The sequence below is a fragment of the Notechis scutatus genome, chromosome 5, assembly GCF_049901735.1.
Source record: "Notechis scutatus isolate UNSWTSFEM ecotype Mainland chromosome 5, rNotScu1.2, whole genome shotgun sequence".
In the NCBI taxonomy this organism is placed as follows: Eukaryota; Metazoa; Chordata; class Lepidosauria; order Squamata; family Elapidae; genus Notechis; species Notechis scutatus.
Genome location: NC_142013.1, coordinates 81,982,169 through 81,991,515, shown reverse-complemented (window position 1 = coordinate 81,991,515; position 9,347 = coordinate 81,982,169). Strand labels below are relative to the sequence as shown.

General features: G+C 32.3%; 1 protein-coding gene across 6 annotated transcripts; it reads right to left on the bottom strand.

Moving 5' to 3' along the window:
• On the bottom strand, positions 1-8,636 carry NMS (neuromedin S). 6 transcript variants are annotated; one of them, XM_087967166.1, is made up of 11 exons: positions 8,440-8,630; positions 7,461-7,516; positions 7,132-7,182; positions 6,077-6,136; positions 5,959-5,985; positions 5,817-5,870; positions 4,790-4,864; positions 3,962-3,997; positions 2,425-2,488; positions 1,178-1,227; positions 1-137 (listed from the first exon to the last, which is right to left on the bottom strand). In XM_087967166.1, the coding sequence occupies exons 1-10, from the start codon at positions 8,513-8,515 to the stop codon at positions 1,223-1,225; spliced, it is 504 nt and encodes a 167-aa protein (XP_087823292.1). In that variant the 5' UTR covers positions 8,516-8,630; the 3' UTR covers positions 1-137; positions 1,178-1,222. The 6 variants fall into 6 exon arrangements, with proteins under 6 accessions (XP_087823292.1, XP_087823291.1, XP_087823295.1 ...); XM_087967165.1 differs by having other exon boundaries at positions 2,447-2,488; positions 8,440-8,626; XM_087967169.1 differs by lacking the exon at positions 4,790-4,864 and having other exon boundaries at positions 8,440-8,636.
• Between the last annotated feature and the right edge of the window lie 711 nt (positions 8,637-9,347).

Sequence of the window (9,347 nt, the reverse complement as noted above, 5' to 3'; positions counted from 1 at the left end):
GTTTCAAACAAATTTATTGTATGTGACTTCACATGATACAGAACAATTTTCCTTAATATTCATAGACATACATCTGTTTTCATAGTATAAAGTAACGGAGCAAGTCAGGCAAACATGGATATATCTTCTGTAGAAATCTGAAAAAAAAATACATTTTAAAATATGTTCAGTCTTTAGAGGAATAGAAGGACTTAAAATGTGATCCAAACACACTTCCATATCAAAAAGTACCATTATTTACTGTGGGAATTTCTGATGAAGTATTAATTTGTATTAAAGATTGTGACATGCATATGAAGGAGAGATTAGCCTGGGAATCATAAAGCTAAGCTGAAATCAAACCATATTATTTTTTAATGTTATTTGGGATTGAAACCAGTAATTCAGTCATTTAATTTTATGACTGTTCTAGTAGACATATTACTACAAAAAAATAAGGGTTAATAATATATAATAGGCATAAATATTTTATGTGAAATAGTTTATAGCTCAAACAAGTAATCTCTAATAAATGAGGGATTTGAAAACCCCTAAACCTTGAGCCACATTTATCCTATATTGCTTTTGGAAACGGTCCATGTTTCCAACAATTAGTTTTAGGAAGAAAATAATAATTTAACATCAATAAAGTAAATAGGGCTTTCTTCAAATGAAGCTCAACTCCTGATGACTTGATAACATATCAATGCAGCATTTGTAGCTACCATAAGGCATAGGAGCTTTTAGAAACCCTGTTTTCTACAGACTAAAGCTACTCAGTAGTAAGTACACATTACAAAACACAAACTCAATAAAAGATTATGAGTGTAGAGTTATCCATTGAGGAATGAATGAATGAATGTTGTGAAGTGTAACAAAGGCAGCATGTTGCACTGTTAGCTAAAGCAAAGAGAAGCATAGCAATGCCTACAGCTCTTCCTGATGAATAAGACAGACATAAGCAACATGAATAATACCTTTATAGGTAGGAACTGCCTTAATATGTATGATCATATAGATCCTACAGATGATGCTATTAAAGATGATTAATGCAGGACAAATATAATGGCCCATGAAAATGCTACAAGGATTAAATAAATACATAACAATTTGTTATCATAATCTTATGACATTTCTAAGGACAGAAAATGTGTTACTATATAAATAAATATTATTCTTATAAATAAATAAAAATCACCTTCTAGTGGCCTATTTGTCATCTGTATCAACAGTTCTGCCATTTCTAGGCTGAAAATGAATAATAAGATGGTGCTTGATAGTATTCCTTACGAGATACCAGTGGGAAAAAACCTTTGTACTAAGTTTGCAATAAAATTAGGCACTAGGTAATTAGCAATATCAATAACACATAGACTTATATACCACTTCACAGGGCTTTACAGCCCTTTCTAAGCAGTTTACAAAGTCAGCATATTGTCCCCAACAATTTGGGTCCTCATTTTACCAATCTTGGTAGGCTGGAAGGCTGAGTTAGCCAGTGAGAATTAAACTGCCAAATTAGTAAGAAAGATGGGCCTATGCTTCAATTAATCCCTCCTTCACTATCCTATTGCATACTTCCTGCCCATCTCAACATCTTTGATTCCACTGAAGTAATGAGAATGCAATATTAGGACTGAGCTAGTACAATGTAATAGCTTGATTTTGACTTCTTCCTCAGTCAAGTTCAAAGGAGAGACTGTTAGGAATATGAGTCACCTAACAGCTATTTGGGTTAGAAATATATAAACCAGGATAAACATTTTAAAACTGTATCTTTAAGAAAATGCAAAACTGTAATTAGGTGTGGTTTCTCAAATGGTCATAAGATGGAGCCAGAAACCTGGTTTGTCTTGGTCTGAGTCTCAGAAGAGAGTGTGAGTGTATCTCTGTTTCCTTCTGTTGGAAAGAGTTGCCGTTCCTCCATTTTTCCTAATTGACTGCTATTTCTGGATTTGATGTAAGTTTGTTACTGAACTGTTTTTGACACTGGACTTTGTTATTGAATTATCCCTGGATTGAAAAAACTGACTGATTTACCTGTGAATGATTTTGGACTGCTTATCTTGAACTTTGCTTAAACTTTCTGGAAGTAAAAACCTACATTTACTGTACAGTGTATCTGTGTACTGTGTGTGTATTATTCAAACACTACTCTCTATACGTCGCCCTGTATGCGCTCATTTTCCTAAAGGGGAATTACCTCAACAGAGACTACTAAACTTAATTATATTTTGCTATTATGCACAGAAATATTTTAATTGGTTTTATTAGGCTATTTTATTCCTCATTAAGCTTTTAATTAGTATACTATCCTAGCTTTTTAATTTTGGGGAACAGAAATTCATTTGTGTAGGGTTTATAAAGGCTTGTTATAACCTATAAATCTGATCTCCATTTTTTAAATAACAAAATAGCTGTAAATCAAATGAAGTTTCTTCTTACAAGGAAATGGAAAAATTAATACCCTGAAAAGAAATAAGGATCGTCCTAAATCATCCAAACCATCCTGTAAAATAAATAAGAGAAATTTAATAAAATACTTCAAAACTCAATATAAATGAACAGTTCTCAACAGTTCTGTGTGTGACAAAAACATGAAGTTGTAAGTCATCTCTCTCTGTCTCTTTCTCCTACCCTCCCTCCCTCTCCCTCCTTCCCTCCATTCCCCCTCCCTTCTCTCTCCAAAATGAAATGCTCTTTTTGAAATTTGCCCAGATGGTTGTGGTGATTGCCATCAGGGATTCTCTTATGGCTTTCAGAGGCCCTGCCCTACAGGTCCCTGATTGTGAGCTCCCGTTCTTTAAGCAAGGCTCTGGCAATTCGTTGGCAATGTTGCTGTTGTACCAAACTGCCTGCTGCATAACAAATTCCATGCCTGATTTCTTTGACTCCATTTCTGGGTTGGCAGTGGAATTCCTCAGACTTATGATTCTGTGGGACTTAATTTGCCTTCCCAAGGAATGGAGTATGAGGTGGCTCAAGAATTCATAGCTTCACAGTAGCCACAGTTATGGGTGCTCCTAGAACAGTGCATATTACATTGCATTGGTTGCCAGTTTGGTTCCGGGTCCTATTGAAGGTGCTTGATTTAACCTTTAAAGCTCTTCATGGCATGGGCTGGGCTATCTGACAGACTACATCTCCCCAGTTAGTTCAGCTTGTCCTATTAGAACAGTCAGAGAAAGAATGCCGCAGTTACCATCAGCTAGGGATTTACATTTTGTGGGTCCCAGGAGATGTGCCATCTCTGCCATGGTGCTCATTTTAATGGACTATTCTTCCAAAATTAGATTAGTTCTCTTTTGATATTCCAGAAGGCCCTCAAGACCTGATCATGTTAGGTCTGGTTATGTTAGGAATGGGAAATTTGCTTAGATGGCTCCATTGTTGAAGTGACTATTTTTATTTTTTCTTGGCTTAGGAGTTTGTATATTTGTATTATATTATTTATTAATTGATGTAGATTTTTAATTTTTTTATGTCTTACTTTTATATTTGTGGCTTTTATCTGATTGTTGTGGGACATCCAGAGTAATTTTCTGTGAGATTAGTGGCTATACTGATTTGATTAATAAATAATATATATGTACACCCACACATGTATATATCTAGAATGAGAACAAAAACTAAGTTAATACCGTACTTAATATAATTGCTCCCTATTTAGCTAATATTTTTCTCTCTGACATATTTAAAATTACAAATAGTTCAGAGGAGGTGAAAGTTGTACAGACATTTTAGAGCTGCAAGTCTTCACCTAATAGCCCAAGGCCATAGTATATGCACACAAACCAATGGGCTGTGAGATATAATAGATGGTATAAGATTTAGAGGTCTCACATGCAATACAAAGCATGGTTCCTGGCATCTGTATCTTTAATTTGCTGATTGTGATCAATCACTCCAAATCCCCATCAAAAGGTTGGGAATTGGCAGTAATATTCATATATAAGGGTAAGATCTGCATTTTTAACATTACCTTTTTCATGAATTCTGCTGCAGCAATTTGCAATTCCTGCAAGACATGTGAATTTCATTAGCTAAATGCCCCCAATTTGTATCCTGTTAATAGTTGTTAGTAGATTGTTCCATTGTACTGTATTAAACAAAGAGCATTCAAAAAACCAAAAATGGCGATGTTTGAAACAGAGAATAATAAACATCTTTAATTTATTGGAAATAAAAGTCTATGCTACAGACAGAAAACATGCTATGGCCACTTAAACCAAAATAAAACAGACATGCTCCTGAACATAATAAAAATCTCAATAGCAGTCATATTTTATACTTTTTATTTGTGCTAGGACTTTTGCCCTATTTCTCTCTTTTTTATTATTTACTGAATTTTAACCCAGCCACAAGTTATAATTAATCATTTTTATTTATTGAACTGGTTGCCAGTTGATAATCATTACAATTCACTTTAGATATATATTCCATTATATCATGTTAATACAGGGTATTATGCTCCTGTGCCAACAAACAGAATAGAATATGGGCAATATTTGGATTTGAAGCCAAAAGCATGAAGATACAACCAGTATCAAGAGTTGCCCACTATTCATAACAGGAGTATCTACATTTATTGTTGTGACTGAGTTTAAATAAACAGCAAAGTGCAATATGAGAAAGACTGATTAAGACAGAAAGGATGGAATGTAGAAAGAAAAATATCAGAGAAAAGAAGGGAAGGGGAATAGTATTTTTTTTAGTAATTGCTCACAAGCTGATCACTTGACACAATGACTTTAAAAAGGTTGAAATGTAAATTAAGACGCAAAATAATATGGAATATCTGAATGCATACTGGATTAAGGAATCTTTTCTTTCTTCTGTCCGACAGCTTTGGAGCAAGGTTCATTAAAGGATGTAGAGGAAATGACTATAACAAAAAATATTGTGAATGCTACTTTAGCTATTAGAATAAGTAGTATCTAAAATCTAGATACCAACTAACTGGTTTGATGCATGAATATTTCTAATGTAATCATCCATAAATTGGAGACTTTTAGAGGTCTGACTGGGACAAGAGTTGCATGCGGATAATTTTGAGCCCACCTGAGGATAAAGTTGCATATTATTTCAAGTCTGGATGCCTTTTTTGTGCTTTGTTTCTATCTATCTCACCCACATTTGCTCTGCCTTTAGCTGAACCACTTGAAAATTTACGTAAGGTAAGTCTCTATTGCTTCTCTTGTCACCAGCAATCTTTTATTATTGACATATTAATGATATGTCAATAATAAAAGAATATGATATAGGTAGTGACTGATAATATTGAATGTATATGGATACAATTATGAATCATCGAGAAGGAGAATCTAAAGAACTTCTTGAACAGGAGGCAAGGGGCTTTGTTTTGCATATTATATTACAGAAAGCTTTTGATAAGGAGAAATTTATGCCATTGTTTGTAATCCGAAATCCATTTGGCTCATGAAACTAATGCTTTGATTTTGTTTAAAATCCTGAAATTAGAATATACATTACAGAAGACATCAAGCATCTGCAGCATACCAAGCGTTCATCAAAATAATGAAAAATGCATTCTGCCATCACAAGAAAAGCCCTTTCCTTTGCTTACCCACAGACAACACCAAAACTTGGATTAAAAGGACAAAGAGTTTGCATTGCAATGTCACAATACCCATTCTGTATGGTAATTTGCCCTCTCTTTAAAAATATCCATGGAAGATCCTTTTCATTTTGCTTTATTGACATGTTGCTTAAAGAAATTATAAATACACTGAAGAGATATGTGTTATTTTACATACGTTTGTCTACTCTTTTGTATATTAAAAATGTATAACAAATGAATATGTTAAAGTACTAACCTCAGTTTTAAGTGGATATGTTGGGTCTCGAGCTCTAGAGTAGTGAAATAAAAACTGAATAAAAAAGAGCTATTTTAGTATCTTATAGTTTCAATTAAAATATTATGCATATCAATTCTATTTAAAAACTAATAATACTCACTCTTTTATACAATTCCTGATTATTTTCCTAAGAAGGACAATTATGGTCATATTAGATTAATAATAACTATTACCAACAAAATATTATGATACCGTTGCAAGAAGAACAATCACCTTACCTCATCTATCTGCAGGCTGTCAAACATGGAGTTACAAAAATCCAAAAATGCACTGGAAATCTGGAGGGAAAATGTATTTCAAAAATAATTCTGCTGTTGATATTATTTGGCCTCAATTTTCCCTGAAATACTACCATCCATCCATGATAGCTAGAAATTTTGAGAATTATTGTCCAAACTGATGAAGTGAGAGTTCTTCAGGATGATTATGATATATTATTATAGATGTAAGCTTTAAAAAATAATACAAATAACTTTTAAACTAATTGTAATGACATGAGTGCTAAATTAATATATTAATAAGAGTAGTAAAATACTAAACATTTATATTATTTTTGATAATTCTCACAGCTGCTTATTAGTAAATATTTGCCATTTTCTACATTTATTGCATCACTTATGAACATAACATTATAAAAAAGTTTTATGAAGCAACAGTTCAAAATGTGAAACACATTAATTATTCATTTCTCACCTATGGCATGATCACTATAAAAATAGACTGGAATGTTAAAACATACTAGCAGAATATAAAGGTTTACAACAGATCACTTTACAGATGTATGATCTATAAAGTAGCCAAAGAGAATCAAAGAAGAGTTGAAAGTAAATCAAAAACTTTTAATAAATACTTTTAAATATAAAATTACTTTTTATACTCACAGACACTAAGACTAAATGTTAGATTATTCCTTATGTTGTTATTTTCACACTGCTTCTTTTATGTGGAGTTGTGGTTCCAACCATGTTATTTGATTAGATATATATATATCCATATCCAAATAGTAGATAGGCTGGGAAGTGTAGTTAGTTAATATGAACTAATTATATGTGTATGGATATGTTGTGAAATACAGCAATTTTACTGAAAATTGCTTAAGAAAAAACAAGAGCTTAATTTTCAGTATTAGAGAAGGACAAATTTACATGAATTATTTGCTTGAAAGAGGTTTTTAGAAAAATAAAATAAAATATATGGGTGAATATGTACACATTTTTGAAGCATCTACAACATTGATGATTACTCTATAGTTCTACTAATTACACATTTTTACCTGAGGTTGTTCAAACAGTTCTGTCCACTGACTAAAACAAAGTGCCAATTGCTAGAGCAAAAGCAGAAAAAAGAGAAACTTCTAATCAATTTAAAAATATGTACAAAATATTGATATTTACAAGCTCAAACATTAGTTCATATATGCAGTCCACATTTGTATATTTTGCTCCTATAACAATTCATTTATTTACATGCATTTGCATACAACAAACACTACTGTATATGGTCTTTCTTCTATAACTTCAGTAGATTTTATATTTTCCAGGGAAGTATTATTATTTATATTTTTCTAGCAGATACATAGAAAATATGTTAAATGTTATGTACCTCATTTTTAGGAACATTTGATTCATCCACATAGCTGGCAAAAGTCTGAGGAAATCCTGTTAAAGTGAAATAATAGATAAGCATTTGATGTAGTAAAGCATGACTGATTTAATCTGAATTAACATAAAGAAAATGCATACACTCCTGAAAAAAACTTTTATGTAATAGATCAAACAAAATCCTCTGATAAGAGAATCATATCACTTCCTTTCCTATAACTTTAGATTTGAATTTAGCATTTAAAAAGTTCATTCTGCAATTAACTCTCATCCTCAATTGTAAAAGAACAAAAACCTTTATATTGGGAATACAGAAATAAGCCAATATTATGTAACTGAGAAGGAACAAGAAAAAGAGAATACATCCTCACATATGAATGCATACTGACTTTAAAGAGTTACTTGTGATTTGATTTTAATTAATTAATTTTCATGAATTGTTTCAACCAAAACTTTTATCTACAAAGTTCTCCATAGAAAAGGAAATGGCTGTCATGTTCTATTCAGAATCTTGGATAACTCAGAAATATAGAAAGTTATAGGAAGTCTGCAGCCAAAGTTTAGAATATCTCTCTGTCTCTGTCTCTGTCTCTCTCTTTGTCTCTCTCTCTCCCCCCCCCCTCCATTAGCCAACTAAGAATGTGACAGTTCACTTGCACTGAATTTGTGCAAAGAAAAGGAGGAAATGCAAAGCCTGTTAATCATGCTTAATCCATTGACTGAAAAATACTAAAAGTGCTAAATATGAATCAAGGAAAATCACTATTTCATTTATTCAGCACAAGAGTTGTATTTCTTATGGTAAAGTTCTTAAAACAAGAATTCCATTTTAGGTCTTTGACTTCTAAAGTTTATAGAAACAAGAAACACACCATACACAGACAGGATATCTACAAAGTGGTTTTAATTTGTACAGTAAATCACTCATAGAATTGGGGCACAAACATCTTAAATAATTATGGAGTAAGAATGATTCTTACCGGAACTGAATTGTCCTGTGCAAAAGCAGATTACAAAGAACAAAGGGAAAGGACGAAATGACTGTTTCATTTTCATCCACCAAATCAAACCCAAACTTTTCTGTATCACCAATTAAAGTTCACAAAGCAGCCAAGTTGCTACTAACCTTTCTATGCCTAGTCTAAACTCGAGAGGCATTTTTATTTGCAACACTGAAGAAAGAACCAATCAGTGCCTCACAGTATCCTCATTTTCTCATTAAGCTTCATGCTGTGTCTTTATTTAAGAGGCAAAGTTTCCTCCCATCAATTCTCAGCAAGTCTACCAATTAGTTAGATCTTTATACACAGAATGAAAGTTCTTTAAAAGAACAGAGAGGCTAGGGGGACTAGGACATAGCCAGGTGAGAAAGGGAAATGCCTCAAAAAATTTCTGGTGAAATAGTGTGGCTGAAATAAACAGTCCTAGCAGGAAAATTGGATACAGACTTAATCATACTTCCAACAGACACTGAAATTAGTTTCTATATTGGTAGTAATAAAGTTCCAATTATTTCAATGGTTCTCAACTAAATATAAATAATTATGAATCTAACCCAGGATTGGTTGGATAATCTTCTCACGTAGACACACACATACCTAGACATGATTTTATTTCAGTTAAAGATCTTGAAAGGAATAAAGAGGGGGAGGACAATATAAATCAGTTACATTGTCCTTTTAGCTATATCTTTAATTTAGAAACAATCTGAATATTAGAATTAGTCTTAGACAATAAACAGACAAAATAAACATAAAATAAACAATAAATTTTAATAGATGATTCATTCTGAAATTCATATCAATAGAGAAATACAGTGTTTTTAAAACCTGTTATTAATTCTACTTTAAGGTTACTAAGGGTTTTATCAGTATAAGAGTCCCCAAAC